Source organism: Toxotes jaculatrix, chromosome 14, assembly GCF_017976425.1.
Source record: "Toxotes jaculatrix isolate fToxJac2 chromosome 14, fToxJac2.pri, whole genome shotgun sequence".
NCBI lineage: Eukaryota > Metazoa > Chordata > Actinopteri > Toxotidae > Toxotes > Toxotes jaculatrix.
The window spans coordinates 25,705,371-25,720,853 of NC_054407.1; the positions used below are offsets into that span (position 1 = coordinate 25,705,371).

A 15,483-nucleotide genomic window follows, 5' to 3' on the forward strand; every position below is an offset into this window, starting at 1 on the left:
TCGCGTTATTATTAAAGTGAACACAGACGCCCCCAGCGTCTCCAGGTGGTATTACTGTATTCCTGCTGACGGATCAGCTCGCGCTCCGTTTGTCTCAGAGACAGTCAGGGACTTCCTGTGGACTCAGCGTCCATCACCGCCCACCACGGCGGCCCTGCTTTCATGTCACACATCGAAGTGTGTGTGTGATCGTTTATCATTTACAAAAGAAAAAAGATAAACACGTCAGATTCTAACTTTTATTGATGTAGTCCCAAGACACAGGAAGTCCACACTGACAAACGGGAAGTCATCTGCCCTTCTTCATCTTGGCCACCTTCTCCTTCCTCTTCTTCACGTGTTTTGGTACTTTACTTTTTCTCTTTTCTCTCTGAGCTTCTTTCACCATCTTTTTCTTCTCCTGAAACAAACATTTATTTTCACTGTTATTTTTCATTTCAGAGACAAAAATGTCCCGACAGAGCTCCAGAACTTTAAAGACACGAGAGCTGAACACCTTTCTGTCCATCGGGGTGTCCTCGCTCTGCATCTGCTGGTCTGCCTCCTCTTCATCCTCCTCCTCCTCCTCTGATGAGGAGGAGTGCTCATCCTCCAGGAGAGCAGGAACCTGAGGAGACACAGAGGGCCACTGTCAGGCCAAGCTATGCTAAGCTAAGATATGCTAAGCTAACGATGAGTGTGAGATGACGCACCGTCTGAACTCCAGAGAGATCCTTCTTCAGTCCGGTCAGCGTCTGATACAAAACCTGAACAAAACAGAAAAACATCATCATCATCATCACCAGCTCCGTTAGTTAAGGGTCTGTTGGGTTCCTTCGATCATCTCTACTGTTTCTTACGTTGTCGTTGTGTCCGGTGATGGCTGACTCTTCCTCCTTCGTCCTCATCAGGTCGACGTCTCGCTCGTAGTGACTCACCTCTGTCAGAGTGCGGGGGATGTAGGCCTTCTTAAACACCTGAGGGGCAGCAGGGGGCGGGGCATACAGAGGAGTCAAAGGTTACACAGACTCACGCACAGAAAGGTGGTTATCACTGTAACCAACATATTTGGTTTGTTATGTTTTTTCCGTCACCTCCTCGTCCACACGATCCTGATCCGATCGCTGCTCCGACGTCCGCTCAGCTGCAATCACCATCGCCTAGACAACCAATCACAAGCAAACATAAACAGACAAACAAATAAAGAAAGCAAACAAACAAACAACGTTTGTCTCTTTACTGTCTGTCTCTCTGTAAGAAGTGTTCAGACCTTCTCCAGGTATTGATCAATGTTGTGGCAGGTGATCGACGGGTCGGTGATGAAGTCGAACAGCTCTCTGACCGTCATCACTGCCACGCTGTGCTTCACAAAGAACTCTGGGAAATAAAAAACACAGATATCAGCTGACAGTCATACAGCAGAAGATTCAGTGTTCAGACTCGGAGCGAACGGCGTGAACGAGCAGGGGCTCTGCGGCGTCTCACCGTTCACGTTGCTGCAGTCCTTCCTGAGGAACTCCAGAGCGTGAGGATGATCGTGCTCCACCGACTGCGACACATCGATGATGTAAGCGTCTCCGTTGTGATACCTGCAGACAGGTGAGGAAGAACACCTGAACTGTGACAAACAGCAGACACTGTCTGTTGGTCTTTAATGTTATTCAGATGTGTGGTGTCAGTTTTCTTTGAGGAGCAACACCTGCTCCGTCAGATGAGTCAGCCGAGTCTGAGGCTGAACCTGTCTGCTCTGGACTCACAGGGATGACACTGGTCATGTGACTCATCTGACTCTGACCACAGGGTTTTGAGAAATAGAATAAAATTCTTCTGAAACCATAAAGATCCTAATCTTAGAGTTTTATTGTGAAGGGGTTCATCGTGTGGTGGGCGAAGCTTTTTACAGCATGTTGAACTCGCTGAGGTCAGCGTGGACGAGTCGAGCGTCCTGAAACATTCTCCTCATGTTCTGTATGATCTGCAGGTAGAGCTCACGAGCCTTCGACTCCGACAGCAACGCGTTCCTCAGCAGAGGAGCCGGCCTGATCGATCAACACGGGACATGACAGCCATTATTAGTCTGTACACATTCCTGATCAATCACTCTGATCAATCACTCTGATCAATCACTCTGATCGGTCACTCTGATTGGTTCTTACATGTTGTCTTTTCCGATGAAGCTCATCAGCAGAACGTGACTTCTGAGCAGCAAAGGTTCTGGACTTGGGATTCCTGCCGTCTGCAGCCTGAAACACACACACTCAGGTTCTACTGGGTTCTACGAGCAGTCAGATGAGATTCTGCTGGGTTCTACCTGTCTGTAAAAAGTGGTTCCACTGAGTTCTGCTGGGTTCTTACCTGATGAGATTCCTCATCTCCTTCTCTGCCCAGGTTCTCACCATCTTCCTGGGGTTTCCTTTGCAGTAACCGTGACGGAACCTGCAGAACAACAGAACGAAGAATTGATGCTGACTGTGATACAGATCTACACTGTCTGATTGTCCCTCCTGGGACAAGTCTCACCTGAACTCTCCGCTGACGTATTTGTCTCTGTCTTTGAACAGCAGGATGGACGTCTTGTAGATCTTGATGGCTCTGCTGTCTCCTGTCGACGTGCTGGCGTGATAAACATTCGCCTGAAAAACATCTGCAAGGTTCAGATACCGGTTCTGTCCACGTCACCTGAGGGGAGCGACTCGTACTGGACAGAACCCTGAGAACTGTCCAGTGACTCTTTACTCCGACTCTGTGACTTTAGTCTCTGGTTCACACGTGTTCATTCGTCTGACGCAGAAACAGCTGAGTTCAGTGGCTGGATGAGACCAGGGCTGAGACCAGGGCTGAGACCAGGTCTGAGACCAGGTCTGAGACCAGGACTGAGACCAGGTCTGAGACCAGGACTGAGACCAGGGCTGAGACCAGGTCTGAGACCAGGTCTGAGACCAGGTCTGAGACCAGGACTGAGACCAGGGCTGAGACCAGGTCTGAGACCAGGTCTGAGACCAGGACTGAGACCAGGGCTGAGACCAGGGCTGAGACCAGGGCTGAGACCAGGGCTGAGACCAGGACTGAGACCAGGTCTGAGACCAGGTCTGAGACCAGGACTGAGACCAGGGCTGAGACCAGGACTGAGACCAGGGCTGAGACCAGGTCTGAGACCAGGTCTGAGACCAGGGCTGAGACCAGGACTGAGACCAGGGCTGAGACCAGGGCTGAGACCAGGGCTGAGACCAGGACTGAGACCAGGGCTGAGACCAGGTCTGAGACGCTGTGATGTCATCAGTGTGATAATTAGCACATTATGTGATCCAGGATATTTCACGGCTCTTGGAGCTTTAGCTACTTCCCACACAGCTGTTCACAGCAGCTCCACAACAGTTTTCAACCCGTCCTCAGATTCACACACTGACCAGACCAAGTCCAGACCAGGTCAGTGTCACCTTTTCGGAAATTTATAGATGAAATAATAAATCGATTGCCTGAGGATTTGATCAGCAGGTGAATCGGTAATGACAATAATGTTATTTACAGATCTGTTAAATAAAATCAACATGTCCACTGCAGTGATGTCATGCAGAGGTTTACAGGTGAACACAGGTGAGGATTCAACACGCACAAACATCGTCGTCCAACCACAGCGCGGCTGTGATCCCACCTGACAGTGTAAGGTATTGATCAGTATGAGGGCTGATGTCTGACCTCCTTCCCTGTGCTGATGCAGCCGTTGATTTCACAGATCACTCCTCGACTCAGCATCTTAAACAGAATCATTCGAGTCCGAGGATCCAGAACCTGCAGAGAAACAACAATCTGTCAATAAGCATTGATTATTGGGTTATTGATCCTTCAGGTCCTTCCTGTCCTGCTGCTCACTTCCTGTCAGGCCCTTTCTAAATGAGAACTCACCTGTTCCACTGTGGCTCGATCCGATTTGTCCTTCAATCTGTACCTGCAGAGAGCAGCCAATCATAACGTTAGTCACATCAGTCACATGACCTGTGATGAAAACAAGGTTCAGATAAAATCAGACGTACGTGTCGGTGTCTTTCTGTTTCTGCATCATCGTCACTTTATTGATCACTGAATCAGCGTAATTCAGTTTATCTGAAACAAAAACAATCAGAAAACCTGTTCAGAATCAGAACCTGATCAGAACCTGATCAGATGAGGACCAGCATTCATTGATTTTCAGTAGAAATGTTCTCTTGTGGAGCTTGTGTTTGCTGGACTCTGTCCTCAGTCCAGCAGACGAGTCTTTGACGGTCCAGACTCTGTTTTAAGGCTCAGGTCAGAACCGGGTCTGGGTCTGGGACTGTAGTTACCCAGGCTGATCTTATGTTCGTATTTCCTCAGAGCTTTATCGGATGGCGTCGACAGCAGCAGCGTCTTACTGGACGGGTTCTGTCTGTTGGACTGAAAACAAACAAAGAAAATCAAACAGCTGACAGGAGACAAACTGATCCTTTACTAATCAATCAGATTGATCAGACTGCTCAGACCTGACAGTTGAGAGTCGTCCTGTTGTATCTCTTCGTCAGACTTCCTCCTGCTGAACACCACACCCAGTCTTCATCATCATCCTCTTCATCATCATCCTCCTCATCCTCGTCCTCATCTCCCTCTGCTTCCTCCTGGTGTGAGGGCTGCAGGGTGACATCACCCATCTGACTCAGTACAGCCGACACCTCTGATTGGTCGCTGCAAACCAGGGGAAAAGAAACAGAGTGTGAAACGTGGCTGAAGGTAAACTCAGGCCAGGTGAGCAGCAGTGCACCTGCAGCAGCAGCAGCCCTCTGATTGGTCTAAGATCTACACCTGCAGGACAGGTGTCTGTGTCACATCATGGATTAGACCCGGGCGCCATCAGCATCACATCTGAGACTCGCTGCTTCTCTACGTCACACTCACCTGAGCAGCTCCGGGTTATTGATCAGACCCACTGATCAGAGGATCTCAGTCTCATCGATAAGGATCTGATCAGTTCTCCAATAAATCCAATCAACCAATAAAACAGCAGCTGATGTTTAAAGCCCAGGAATCAGACGCGTGTCAGACCTGATCAATCCGAATATCGATCAAACTCTAAATGTCTGTGTGGACTGTTCTGCTCTGCAGCGCGTGTCTGTGTCAGTCTGCTCACTGCAAACAGGTAAACAAACATGTAAACAACCGTTCAACACCTTCATTACGTCACGCTAACTCGTCACCGATGAAGCTGATTTCCTCTGTGGATCACAACAACATGATAAACACCAGCGTCAGACTGAGCTCGTCTCACCTGTCCTCCTCTGCGTCATCAAACTGTCCAGGTACACGCCCGACCACCGACATGACGTGACAGGTTAAGCCCAAACCAGAATCTGAACCGGGTCCAAACCGAACGGGACTAACCGAACTGCGCTGAGTAACTCCGTACGATCTCAGTCAACAGCGTGCTCTTCTTTTCCCTACCGGGTTTAAACATGTGACTACGGCGAGAGAAGAGGGTCAGTCAGTGAACCGCAGTGCTCAGTGCTGCCCCCTGCCGGACAATCCGAATCAGAAAACTTCATTAAACCCCACAGGGAAACTCTTTGGTTACAGACAAACTCTCCGCTGAAAAGGAAGAAACTGCAGCGTAGTACACAGAGATAACGTCTCTAAAATAAATAAAATAATGTGAAAACAAAAATAAAAATTAAATAACAATAAAAATACTGCAACGTCCCCTTAGAATATACATATACTCCAATACCAGAAAAAATAAAATAAAAACATCTTCATATTTCCATACGAGGTTTAAAATGACGTATACACAGTACACATGGAGAGATACATGGAGTGATTTTTAGGTTTCAGAGTTATATCACGCTCCGACCCAGAGGGTGGCGGTAATGCCACGAAAAGCTGTCTGCCACAAAAGAATCTTTTAATTTGAAAACCCTCCACAGGCAGTGTCCTGTAGCGTGTTAGCAGTTAGCCCCGGGAGCAGATGACTGTGTTTCACAGTTTAAGTACGATTTAGTAAAGATGTCTGCGGATATGGACCAGAGTCCACGGTCTCTGCTGGTCTGTGATCGGTCCAGTTTCCTGGATGAGAAGAACCGGATCAGTTCCCAAGTGGAGCAGCAGCACTTCAACTACAAGGTGGAACCGTTAGCATGTTAGCAGCGTTAGCACGGACGGCTCCGTTAGCTTTGGCCTGAGATCAAACTGTTGAACAGCCCCGAAGTTGCGTCAGTTAAGAGAGTGAAGTAGAGCTGTTAGTTAGCTTTGCAGTTAGCTGGTTTAACCGATGAGCTGACGGAAACAAAACAAACCGAGTTTGCACATTCTTGGCACGGAATTTCAAAATAAAAGTCTGGTTATCTCTCTGGTCCTTTAAACAAATTGGACGGTGACGTGACCGGAAGCAGTTTATACACTTCAGTTCTGTAATGTAGTGGACTTTAATTATTTCCGCTTCTTGAATTAGTCGATCCAATAGAACAATATTTATTCATCTAAATATTGTTCTTTTTTATTGCTTTGATTTTAAAGCTTTAGTTACTTTACAGGTTCAGATTATTAAATCAAAATGTAATCAACCAATAAATGGATCAGTAATCGATCTGAGCTCTTCTTCCACCTCTGGTTCTCTAACAGGAGCCGAGCTCATGAATAAACTAACACCAGCTTTAGCAGAAACCTGTTTCCATCTGTTGTTGATCAGATATTTAAAGAAGACGTTTGCAGGAAGAGTGTGTGAGACGTGTGTTAGACAACATGTCAAAGGCTCAGGCTCAGAGATTCAACCCCAGCTCATCTGTCTTGGTTTACCTGTACAGGTTTCTGTGCTGCTGCCTGAGTGTAGCTCCACCCCCTCTCACCTGGACTCTGTGTTCAGCAGTTTCAGCAGTTTCTACCTGATCAGGAAGCTGCCCATATACGAACTGCTGGATAAACACTTCCTGGAGACCAGCGTGTACCAGGGTAACACATCTGCCTCACCTGTACACACCTGAACCTGTGTCACCTGAGAGACACACCTGTACACTGACTCTCTGTGTTCCAGGTAACGTGTATGGTCTTTCGTACGGGACCAGGGTAGATGAAGACAACTGCATTGCTCTGATGCCAGACGGTACGAACTGTCTTTCTCTATGGCGATGATGAAATAATGTCTGACATCACTTCCTGTTTCCTGTAGACTGTAGCTATTATATTTACTGTCTGATGTGAACATGCATGATCTTTATGGCCAACCACGTAATCCCCCCTCTGTATGTCCCCGTCTCTGCAGGTCGTCTGTGTCTCTCTCTGGACAAAGACTCCTTCCAGCTGTTGGGAGTTGAAGGGAAACCGTCCAGATTCAACCACAGATCAAAGAGCAGATATGGTCTGAACACAGTCTCACTGTCTGTCTGTCTCACTGTCTCACTGTCTGTCTCTCTGTCTCAGTCAGAATTTTTGTCTGTTGTCTGATAGAATAATATAAATGTAAAAGATAAATGCCAGCTTTACCTGTCGAGGTGTTCCAGCCTGTTCCACACTGACCTGTCAGATGAAGAAAACTGTAACGAGGATGAAAGCTCAGGAACGTCAGGTCTCTGCAGGTTTTAGTATGTTTGGATTAAAGTGCTGCCCCCTGCAGCCGTCCACAGCTCAGCAACACCTCATGCTTACCTGTGTGTCTGTGAGCTGATTGGTCGATGTAGCATCCTGTCAGGAGGCAGGGTCAGAACAAATGTGCAAATGTACAAATTAAACTGGTGGACACACACACACACACACACAGTATCTGTCACTGTGTGTGTATTCCTGTGTGTTCCCACTGCAGTAGTGTCTGTGGATCTGACTGACAGCAGCATGGCTTCTGGTGGGCGGGGCTACCTGAGACTCCTTTCAGGTCTGACGACAAGACTTCCCCTGAAGACTGACTTCCTGCTGTCGCATCATCCAGGTGAGACACGCCTCTTTGTGTTACATGATCCTCTGCTGCTGCTATGTGCTGTACATCACCTATAACCCCCTGCTGTTTGTCCTGCAGGGGGCGGAGCCTCTCTACAGCCCCTCCTGTCTCGCTATGATTGGTCAGAGCACAGACCTGAGATTAGCCGTCATGCACTGGCAAACCTGTCCTGTCCCGCCCTGCTGACCTCTGACCTGCAGTCATGTGACCCTCACAGCCTCCTGGAGTGGCTCGGAGCTGTGGACGCGGACATCAGCTGGTAATGACTGCTCTCTTTTTACCTGCTCTGTAAACACACCTGTCAGGCAGAAAACTGTAAAGTCTTTTCCACGGTTTCAGTGAGAACTCGTCCAGCAGCTTCCTGTCCTCGTTTGTCTGTCCTGAACCAAAGACAACGTTGAGTCAAGCTCTGAGCGTCTCCATTTGTGGACTGCTGCTTCCTGAGGACATTCACCGACTCATCCATGAGATCAGGTGAGGACACCCGACACCTCTAACAATACCTTAGTGTCACCTGTCTTCAGACAGAAGATAAAAATTTGCAGAGGACTTTTTCTCCGTCAGTGTAATGACATCACGTCAGTGAAATGACATCACGTCGTCTCAGTGTAATGACATCACATCGTCTCAGTTAAATGACATCACGTCAGTGAAATGACATCACGTCAGTGAAATGACATCACGTCGTCTCAGTTAAATGACATCATGTCAGTGAAATGACATCACATCGTTTCAGATTTTCACATTATTTGTTCTCAGGGACAAAACTGGATTTTTCCTGAAAGAAACAGGATCAGTAAATAATGACATGAAGTGACTGTACGTGTCATTCACTCACCTGTCCTGCAGGTGTTACCTGGAGCAGCCTCGGCCGGAGTCCTGGGTGTCTCTGACCGTTCATGGTTTTGTTGACAGTCCAGTATCGTGGGGGGGCAGCGAGCATGGAGTCCTGAAAGGAGGAGAGAACTTCTACACCCTTCTGATGTTTCACAACCACACCTACCGCCTACACCTGGCTACAGGTGCACACAGCACCTGCCCTCCATGATGATGTCATCAGCAGGTGTGGATTGTTTCTTCGTACTTGGATCAGGTTTTGTTGTAGAAACTTGTTTCAGGTCAGTTTGGAAGAAATTTTGTTCAGATTCTCAAACGTGTTTTTTTACCTGAACTTTGATTCAGATGATTATAGATTTAATGCTGATCCTGCACATGATAATTCATTCCACATCATCCTCATTGACCTGTTTACTTCATAATTTACACCATAAAATAATAAACATTCTGACTCATCAGCTGATAGTTGTTGGAGTTTATCAGAGAAATCGCGTAAATAATTCCACGGTGAGTTTTTATGGTTCGTTTCTGACTCAGCGGATCCAACAAGAACAAAGTGGCCTTAAAGAATCCGGAGCTTCTGGTTTACTTCAGAGGTTTTTACAGAGCGTCCACAGTTTCACTGTCTTAGCATCATGTGACTGTTCAGTCCCTACAAAATAAAACATGTAAACATGAACAAACTCACTGTTGTCAGACGCTCCCACTCTCAGACTGTCAACAGGTTTTTATTTCTCTGTTTTTGTTTGGCGTGTTTGTAGAATTTTGTTTTATATTAATGTTTTTGTACAAAAAGTCAAATGATTTAGAAAAGTTCTGAATAAAGCTCCTGTGGCTGAGATACGACAGAGTCACAGCAGAGTCCTAACAGTCGCACTGACGCTGGAAGCTGGAGTCACTGTGTTTGTCTGCACCACAAACTCCACCTGTTTCACACACAGATTAAAGGAGCAGTTCAACATTCAGGTAAATGTGCTGAGAGCTCGATGTTCAGGTGGATGATCACTGATCCTCAGAGGAGCTGTGGGGTGGACGGAGCCGGGCTAGCTACTGCCCCGTTTCCAGTCTTTATGCTAAGCTAACCAGCTGCTAACTGTTGGATTTACATGCATGTTGAACTGCTCCTTTAAAGTTCTTCACGTAAACTAAGACAAACGTGAACTGGAGAGTTTCCTGATGTGACACAATCAGTTTAACCTGTAAGGAATTACCTACACACATGATCACATGACTGACAGGCCACACCCACACACAGCAGCATCACCTCTAAGGTATTTACCCATAATTCATCACTGGCACACTGCTGCATGAGTGTTAATGTTTGATTTTTGGGAAGTACTGTCAGCACTTCTGATTAGCCTAGCTTAGCACAAACACTGGAAGCAGAGGGAAACTGTTAGCCTAGCTGTCCGAGTTACAGATTTTATTTTCTTTGCCCCTAAAAATTTCTAATGCAGAACTTCCATTAGAAATCTGCTATTCTGGGCCGCTGTCCCTGACCAGTTACCATAGAAACACATCAAACACTGTGCTTGCTGAGCTGTTTAAACGTGGAGCTGATCTGTTCAGGTTCTTTTCCAGTCACAGAATCATAAAGCTGCATGTCTGCGTGTCATCAGCAGCTCTGCATTAAATCTAAAGGCAGAAACATGGAGCTGATGACCGCAGAGTTACAGGTGTTTCCGTGACAGAGAAGAAAACCTGACCTGCCCAGGGTTTAAACAATCACACCGAACGTTCACCGTACGTCAGATATGGTGAATAATCCCCTGACAATGACTTAAAACAGCATATTTCCAAAGGAAGTTCTGCACCTGTGTTTTGGATGCAGAAAATGAGCTGGGCTCCCTCTGCTTCCTGTCTCTGCTGTGTGGACCCATCCTCTGGACTCGGGTGACACCTGTCTCCATGTGAAACGCCTGAAACCTGAGAACAGGACGAACATTCTGCTGACGTTATAAATTAAAATTTAACAACAAAAAAGGAAACATTCAGTGTCTCCTGTTGAATTCAGAATCTGCTGAGTCACTGCTGCCAGCTGACAAGTGCTGAGTCATCGGACCAGTCTAGGTCCTGGTCCAGATCCTGGGTCCAGGTTCTAGCAGAGCTCAGTTCTCCTCTGCAGGTACTGCAGGATGGAGTCTGTTCCCTGTGATGAGCCCCAGACTCTCTTCAGGGCTTCACACTCGCGCTCGTTTGCCTGCTCCAGAGCACTGCGGCTGGTGTTCCTCATCAGGGCTTTGGACTCCCGCAGAACCTGCAGGACAGGAAGTGGAACCGATGCCGACACGAAAAGAAGAAGAAGAGGAGGAAGAAGAAGAAGAAGAAGATCAGAGGAGCAGGGACTGATGGATGAAACAGGCGTCACAGTGTGTGTGTGACACTGACCAGTGAGTCGACTGCCACCAGCTCTTTGATTCGCAGCATCACTTCCTGTGTGAAGGTTCCCGGCCACAGAACCTGAGACACCAACCCTTTACAACACGCCTCCTGAGCCGTCAACTTCCTGCCGCTCAGCAACAGCTCGTTGGCCTGGAACAGAACGGGACGTTTACCTCACGTCACTGTTACTGTACGTACGAATGTCTGATGTGTAAATATTGTTGAGTGAACCTGGCAGGTTCTGACTCCACCCAAATAAAACAGAACACATGGATGACGACGTCACGTGTGAAGCTGACTAACCCAAGAATGTTAATGCTCACATGACTGTGATTTTACGTGGGTGAAGGTAGATGAAGTCGTGACATAAACGATGGTAAATGAAGTGGTGGACTGACCGAGGCGAGGCCCATGATGCGGGGAAAGGTGAAGGACGAGCAGGCGTCGGGCGTCTGGCCGTAGGATGTGTACGGTGTCTGGAACCAGGCCTTTTCATTGGCCCACACCACGTCGCAGAGCGGCAGGATGGCAGCGCCGAGGCCCAGCGCCGGCCCGTTCACCGCCGCCACAATCGGCTTCCTGAACTGGATGAAGGTGTTGATGAAGGTTCTGATGTAGAGGAAACACAGGTCAGAGATCACCACTTCTAACTGACACCACACAGGGTTACCACGGCAACTCCAGTGGGCTTCACCTAATGGTTTCAGCCATCTTGATGCTCTCCTTCTTCCTGTCGTCCGTCAGGCGTCTGATGAAATACAGGAAGTCGAGGCCGCAGCAGAAGACACTGCCAACGGCGCCAAGTAACACCAGCTTACTGTCGTCCGATGCTGCTGTTGCCATGGCGCTCTGGATCTCCTTCATAACCTGAAGAGAAGGAGAGACAACATGACTGCTGAGGTCAGTAACCATGACAACAGCCCAGCATCAACACTTTGGAGCTGTTTGTCTGAGGGAGGGTGAAGCAGTGAGGGTGGAGTGCTGAGGGAATGAAGGGTGACATGGTGAAGAATGAAGCAGTGAGGATAAGGAATGACGCGGCGTGGTGCTTTGTTGTATTTTGGGGGTGTGGCCTAACGCTCACCTCTGGGTTGAGCGTGTTGTTCTCGGAGCTCTTGGTGGACAGCAGGATGTGGGTGAAGCCATCTTGTTTCTTCACCACGATGTCACGGTAACGGTAAGCGCTCTCCGTCTGTCGAACACTGAACCTCAGGCGTTTGTCGAAAGCGGAACGTTCCTCCAGACGACGTTTCCCCGTCGCGCTGGTTGCCCCAGCAACAGCACTCTGCACACCGGACATCCCGTTGGCAGCGACGGCCTCCATCAGCGCAGAGTTACCTGCAGGAAAGTGTTCATGTAACACGACTGTTGGACCAAACCTCTGATTCTCCGTACGGGAGTGAGATCTGTTCGAGCTGTGACTCCGAGCCAGACGCTGAGGCTTTTATCCTCCGCGTCTCTGCTGATCTTCCTCTGGATGGCAGGTGTAAACGTTGTGCACGAATCATGTTAACTTGCTTTGCACAGATATTTTCATTAAAACGTCCGACGCTGACGTAACTCACCACCATGGAAACCTGCCTGCTTCAGTGCAGCAAACTGTGTGTTTGTAAAGATGGAGTCTGCCACGTAATGCTGTTGTGTTATTATTTGTTACATCAGTGTTTGTATAGAAAGGAGCTGCAGACTGAATCATGTGAAGGAAATAAACTAAACCATAAGTAAACCACAGAGAAAACTGCAAACCACATGACCTTTGACCTCACCTGTGCCACTGAGGGAGCGCATGGCAGCAGGTGTGATGGGGACTCGGGGTGGGGGCATGGGGTTCTGGCTGCGGGGTCTGGTCCCCATGCGGGCCCTTTCCTCTCCGGGCCCCAGCTGGACTCCTGAAGGTTTCTCCAGCAGGGCGACCTCAGGTGGGACCAGGTGAGCCTCCTGAGCTCCAGCCTCCAGACTGTGAGCCGCCTCGCTGGGAGACTCCTCTGAGTCCAGACGGCTGTTCATTGGACTCTTAGGAACAAGGATCTTGATCCCAGTCTTGGACAGATCCACGCTGCGGCGGGCGGAGCCAGCCAGAGCCGCTGACATCAGACTGCTGCCGAACCTGTCGGCAGGCGGGGGCTGCTGAGAGCCGACGGAGGCCGGGCGGGTCAGTCCGACGGTGGATGGGTGAGCCAGACTGACGGGAGGCTTCACCTGGTTACAGTCTCCAGTTAAACCTGCACTGATGTCACTACTGATGTCACTGCGAGCGGCACCAGTGGGTGGCGGCCTGCAGGGCGGTCTGTGGGTGGGGCTGCAGTGGAGGCTGGGCGAGCTGCGGGTGGAGCGCAGTAAGGTGTTGTCTCTCTGCCGCTCAGCGTGCTGACGGTTAAACTCGTGGACATAGATCATACAGGTGGACAGGTGACTCTCAGGCTCCCAGGTGTCCTCCTCTGAACCGTAACCTCTCCACCTGACCAGGTACTCCACCTTCCCCTTCTTGTTCTTCCTCTTATCCACGATCCTCTCCACCTGCAGGAGGAGCAGCAGCACTGTTAATGAAGCAGGAATAATTAGCACCGCCATCATCAGGAGGGTGAGTTACCTGAGGAATCCCGTGCATACCTGCAACGTTGTCTTTCTATTGGAATATTTACCTTTGTCATACACAGGTGTCATATATGTATAAATCTGCCCAACCCTGGTTCCAGTTTACCCAGTCTGTCAGGTTTTTAGTTTTTCTCTCCAAGTGGATTTCTTTAGGTTTTGGACAAAAGACATTTGAAGATGTCACACTGGACTTTAGGAAGTTCAAACAGGCGTTTCTCCTGACTTATTGATGTTGTGTAAATAAAACAATCAATCAATAATGGATAGATCAGATTCTCCTCCATCATCAGTCCCATCAGGAGGCATCTGACGGCCCTAGATTCATCCTGCAGCAGGACAACCAGCCCAAACACACAGCCAGAGTTATTAAGAACCGTCTTCAGAGACCAGAAGGACAAGTAGTCCCCGAGAGAGACCAGATCTCAGCATCATGGAGTCGAACACTGACACTAAATTCACAGAGGAACTGAGGCAAGTTCTCCAAGACGCCAGAACAACCTACCTGACAAGTACCTGGAAGACTGTGCAGGTGTACTGGTGCTGTTGGGGTCACAGCAAATCCTGATCTGGTTTACATTTTTTCTCTCGACTGCGCTTTGGATGAAGTTCACTGAGAAATAAAACATCCTCACTTTAACCTTAACCTTCACTTTGTATATTTAACAACATGAAAGTTAACTTATTGATGAGATTTTAAAAGTGAGCTGTAACCTGCATTTTCCCTTGTTACCGCAGAGAATTAAGTTTAAAACCTGCTTAACGTGTTTTGATCAGTCTGACGGATAACCAGTGGGCACGACAGAAACTTACTTATTATTTATATAGTACTTTCAAGCTGCACATAACAAAAATATATGACACAATTATTTAAACGAATTATTCTCTTAGCATCCTGCAGACTCCAACACCCAGCTAACACTGAGCTAACTCTGCGGCTAGTTTCACAAGCTAACTCAAGCTGTAGTTTTTATCTGGACCAAAAAAACACATCTGGCCATGAGACTCTGCCTCACGTTAACGAGTCGACCAGTTGCTAACTAACCAGTTAATTTAACTTTTCTTTAGTTCAGGGTTAGCGTTAGCAGTTGCAGTTCATAAACTTAACTCCGAACTCTGCCGTTAGCTACCATTAGCGTGTTAGCATTAGCTTGCGTCACCTCGTAGAACTCCTCTGTAGCCATGGAGACTGTGCGCGTGCACGAGCAGCTTCCAGAAGCTTCTTCAGGTGAGCACCACCATGAGAGAAAGGTGAGCCTCGAGTCCTCCTGACCTGAGGTCTGTCTGTCTGCTTTTAACCAACGCGGTTAGTTAGTTTATCACTGTTAACTACCTGTTAGCTATTAGCACACCACCAGCTCCCCCGAAACATCCGGTCTGACTCTCTGACTTACAAAATAAAAGCCCTGGACCGATGCGGAGGCTGTTTATACAAAGAGCAATACTTTATGGACCTGGAGATTTTATCCCATTAATTTACTCATTAGTAATTATGCAAATAATGTACGTTAACGATATTTTAAGGGATAATTTTATTGTAAAATATTACGGCATTTTTAATTGATTATATCGAAGGTTTTTTGTTTTTTTAATCCTTGAAACTGACCCTCTCTAAAGTCTTACCTGTCAAGAACTCTCATTTCTCAGTTAAGGTGAAAATTCACATCCCGTAACGCAGAAAAACAGCACTGCAGCTCTTTGAGTCACCTCATCTCCTTCTGCTGTGGTTAAATGGCAGCGACGGAAGAATCGGCTCCACCTGCTGT

At 47.9% G+C, this 15,483-nt stretch overlaps 3 protein-coding genes across 7 annotated transcripts; 1 reads left to right on the forward strand and 2 right to left on the reverse strand.

Annotated features, from left to right (window-relative positions):
* Window positions 1-237: 237 nt before the first annotated feature.
* Window positions 238-5,910, reverse strand: riok1 (RIO kinase 1 (yeast)). 2 transcript variants are annotated; one of them, XM_041055778.1, is made up of 17 exons: window positions 5,255-5,910; window positions 4,476-4,674; window positions 4,299-4,389; window positions 4,011-4,080; window positions 3,883-3,925; window positions 3,676-3,768; window positions 2,500-2,612; window positions 2,335-2,415; window positions 2,136-2,222; window positions 1,881-2,018; window positions 1,465-1,568; window positions 1,250-1,356; window positions 1,074-1,139; window positions 840-956; window positions 693-746; window positions 497-607; window positions 238-400 (listed from the first exon to the last, which is right to left on the reverse strand). In XM_041055778.1, the coding sequence occupies exons 1-17, from the start codon at window positions 5,305-5,307 to the stop codon at window positions 290-292; spliced, it is 1,638 nt and encodes a 545-aa protein (XP_040911712.1). In that variant the 5' UTR covers window positions 5,308-5,910; the 3' UTR covers window positions 238-289. The 2 variants fall into 2 exon arrangements, with proteins under 2 accessions (XP_040911712.1, XP_040911713.1); XM_041055779.1 differs by lacking the exon at window positions 5,255-5,910 and adding an exon at window positions 4,885-5,213.
* Window positions 5,910-9,631, forward strand: rpp40 (ribonuclease P/MRP 40 subunit). Its single transcript, XM_041055819.1, has 8 exons — window positions 5,910-6,102; window positions 6,783-6,927; window positions 7,010-7,078; window positions 7,238-7,333; window positions 7,775-7,897; window positions 7,985-8,165; window positions 8,246-8,380; window positions 8,756-9,631. Exons 1-8 carry the CDS (start codon window positions 5,986-5,988, stop codon window positions 8,952-8,954), a joined length of 1,065 nt encoding a protein of 354 aa, XP_040911753.1. The 5' UTR covers window positions 5,910-5,985; the 3' UTR covers window positions 8,955-9,631.
* Window positions 9,625-15,087, reverse strand: cdyl (chromodomain protein, Y-like). 4 transcript variants are annotated; one of them, XM_041055776.1, is made up of 8 exons: window positions 14,878-15,087; window positions 14,223-14,330; window positions 12,892-13,642; window positions 12,210-12,463; window positions 11,820-11,992; window positions 11,524-11,734; window positions 11,132-11,275; window positions 9,625-11,000 (listed from the first exon to the last, which is right to left on the reverse strand). In XM_041055776.1, exons 3-8 carry the CDS (start codon window positions 13,520-13,522, stop codon window positions 10,842-10,844), a joined length of 1,572 nt encoding a protein of 523 aa, XP_040911710.1. In that variant the 5' UTR covers window positions 13,523-13,642; window positions 14,223-14,330; window positions 14,878-15,087; the 3' UTR covers window positions 9,625-10,841. The 4 variants fall into 4 exon arrangements, with proteins under 4 accessions (XP_040911710.1, XP_040911709.1, XP_040911708.1 ...); XM_041055775.1 differs by lacking the exon at window positions 14,223-14,330; XM_041055774.1 differs by lacking the exon at window positions 14,223-14,330 and having other exon boundaries at window positions 14,848-15,087.
* Window positions 15,088-15,483: the final 396 nt, after the last annotated feature.

Coding starts and splice junctions, on each gene's coding strand:
- cdyl (XM_041055774.1), bottom strand. CDS start 14,901: ATGGCTACAGAGGAGTTCTACGAGGTGACGCAAGCTAATGCTAACACG. Junction 11,735..11,819: donor AAGATGGCTGAAACCATTAG/GTGAAGCCCACT, acceptor CCTCTACATCAG/AACCTTCATCAACACCTTCA. Junction 11,001..11,131: donor TGGTGGCAGTCGACTCACTG/GTCAGTGTCACA, acceptor CCTGTCCTGCAG/GTTCTGCGGGAGTCCAAAGC.
- rpp40 (XM_041055819.1), top strand. CDS start 5,986: ATGTCTGCGGATATGGACCAGAGTCCACGGTCTCTGCTGGTCTGTGAT. Junction 6,928..7,009: donor GGAGACCAGCGTGTACCAGG/GTAACACATCTG, acceptor TCTGTGTTCCAG/GTAACGTGTATGGTCTTTCG. Junction 8,166..8,245: donor GTGGACGCGGACATCAGCTG/GTAATGACTGCT, acceptor CCACGGTTTCAG/TGAGAACTCGTCCAGCAGCT.
- riok1 (XM_041055778.1), bottom strand. CDS start 5,307: ATGTCGGTGGTCGGGCGTGTACCTGGACAGTTTGATGACGCAGAGGAG. Junction 2,416..2,499: donor TACGTCAGCGGAGAGTTCAG/GTGAGACTTGTC, acceptor GTTGTTCTGCAG/GTTCCGTCACGGTTACTGCA. Junction 1,140..1,249: donor TTGATCAATACCTGGAGAAG/GTCTGAACACTT, acceptor TTGGTTGTCTAG/GCGATGGTGATTGCAGCTGA.